Genomic DNA, 2,097 nt, shown 5'->3' on the forward strand with positions numbered 1-2,097 from the left:
TCCTCGTGGACAGGGACTGTTTCTTCTTTTTTCCTTTGTATTTCCAGCACCTAGCACAGTACCTGTCACACAACAGTTGCTAAATAAATATATGATGATTGAAATGATAGATGACTGGCAATTGTCTGCTTCACAAAAATGCCAACTATGAATAACAAAAAAGTGACCTACCGGCTCTTAGCTCCTCTCCCAAGCTCAGTTCCAGGATCTGCTGCTTCAGTCGCATCCCTGAAACAAGATGGTGAAGGTTGGAGTCAACGGATTTGGCCGTATTAGATGCCTGGTAACCAGGGCTGCATTCAACTCCAGTGGAGTAGATATTGTGGCCATCAATGACCCCTTCATCGACCTCAACTACATGGTTTATATGTTTCAATATGATTCCACCCATGGCAAGTTCAAGGGCACCATCAAGGCTGAGAATGGAAAACTGGTGATCAATGGAAAAGCCATTACCATCTTCCAGGAGCAGGACCCCACCAATATTAAGTGGGGAGATACTGGAGTTGATTATGTTGTAGAGTTCACTGGTGTCTTTACAACCATGGAAAAGGCTGGGGTTCACTTGAAGGGTGGAGTCAAGCGGGTCATTATTTCTGCCCCTTCTGCTGATGCCCCAATGTTCGTGGTGGGAATGAACCATGAAAAATATGACAATTCCCTTAACATTGTCAGTAATGCCTCCTGCACTACCAACTGCTTGGCCCCCTTGGCCAAGGTCATTCATGACAACTTTGGCATTGTGGAAGGACTCATGACTACAGTCCATGCCATTACTGCTACCCAGAAGACAGTGGATGGGCCCTCTGGCAAGCTGTGGCGTGATGGGCGTGGTGCTGCCCAGAACATCATCCCTGCTTCCACTGGTGCTGCTAAGGCTGTAGTCAAGGTCATCCCTGAACTGAATGGGAAGCTCACAGGCATGGCTTTCCGTGTTCCTACTCCCAATGTGTCTGTTGTGGATCTGACCTGCCATCTGGAGAAAGTTGCCAAATATGATGATATCAAGAAAGTGGTGAAGCAAGCATCAGAGGGACCCTTGAAGGGCATCTTGGGCTACACAGAGGACCAGGTTGTATCCAGTGACTTTAACAGCAACACCCACTCTTCTACCTTTGATGCTGTCGCTGGCATTGCCCTCAATGACCATTTTGTGAAGCTCATTTCCTGGTATGACAATGAGTATGGTTGCAACAACCGTGTAGTAGACCTCATGGTCTACATGGCCTCCAAGGAGTAAATTGGAAAGCCATGGATCTTCATCCCCAGCCAAAAGAAGAGTTCCACCACTGGGGAGCCCATATCCCTAACCTATGTTCCCGTGCTAGGAATCCCATGCCCCATTCACATTGTTGTCCCAAACACCCCTGTAGTAGGGGGGAGAAGCCTAGAGTCCACTATTGTGTACGTACCATCAATAAAGTCACCATATTCAGTGCAAAAAAAAAGTGACCTACCCCCAACTCCCACTACTAACCTGAAAACATAGAGCACCAATAAAACATTTATTAGGCTCCTAATATTTTCCAAGTATGGATAATAAGCACTGGGGGTACAAATACAAAGTAAGACAGTCCCTGCCCTAAAGGAGCTCACATTCTAATAGGGGGAAACAACATATATAAGAGAGTGAATGAATCAACTTGTTTTTAAAAATATTTTTAATCATAAAATTATTTTATTATTTTCCAGTTACATGCAAAGATAGTTTTCAACATTTGTTTTCATAAGATTTTTAGTTCCAAATTTTTCTCCCTACCTACCTTTCTTCCCCCCAAGACAGAAAGCAACCTGATATACATTATATATATACAATCACATTAACATATTTCTGCATTAGTCCTGTTGAGAAAGAAACTGCCGTGATATTGTAGAATCATAGGATAAAACAGTCATTGAAAGAATCCACTGATCACCTCCTGAAAGAGACCCAAAAAGGAAAACTCCAAGGAATATTGTAGCCAAATTCCAGAATTTGGTGAAGAAGAAAATACTTTAAAATATTTTGATCATTGTATTTCAAAATATTTGATTTTCTTTGTGATTCCATGTATTTTTATTTTATGCACTTAAAAACATTATCCTGAGAAGAGGTCC

General features: G+C 42.5%; 1 protein-coding gene across 1 annotated transcript; it reads left to right on the plus strand.

Moving 5' to 3' along the window:
• The first annotated feature begins 238 nt into the window (after nt 1-238).
• Nucleotides 239-1,240, plus strand: LOC122752591 (glyceraldehyde-3-phosphate dehydrogenase-like). Its single transcript, XM_043999424.1, has one exon. The coding sequence runs from the start codon at nt 239-241 to the stop codon at nt 1,238-1,240; it is 1,002 nt and encodes a 333-aa protein (XP_043855359.1).
• The last annotated feature ends 857 nt before the right edge of the window (nt 1,241-2,097 follow it).

The sequence above is a fragment of the Dromiciops gliroides genome, chromosome 4 (genome assembly GCF_019393635.1).
Source record: "Dromiciops gliroides isolate mDroGli1 chromosome 4, mDroGli1.pri, whole genome shotgun sequence".
NCBI classification, from domain to species: Eukaryota; Metazoa; Chordata; class Mammalia; order Microbiotheria; family Microbiotheriidae; genus Dromiciops; species Dromiciops gliroides.

Coding starts and splice junctions, on each gene's coding strand:
- LOC122752591 (XM_043999424.1), top strand. CDS start 239: ATGGTGAAGGTTGGAGTCAACGGATTTGGCCGTATTAGATGCCTGGTA.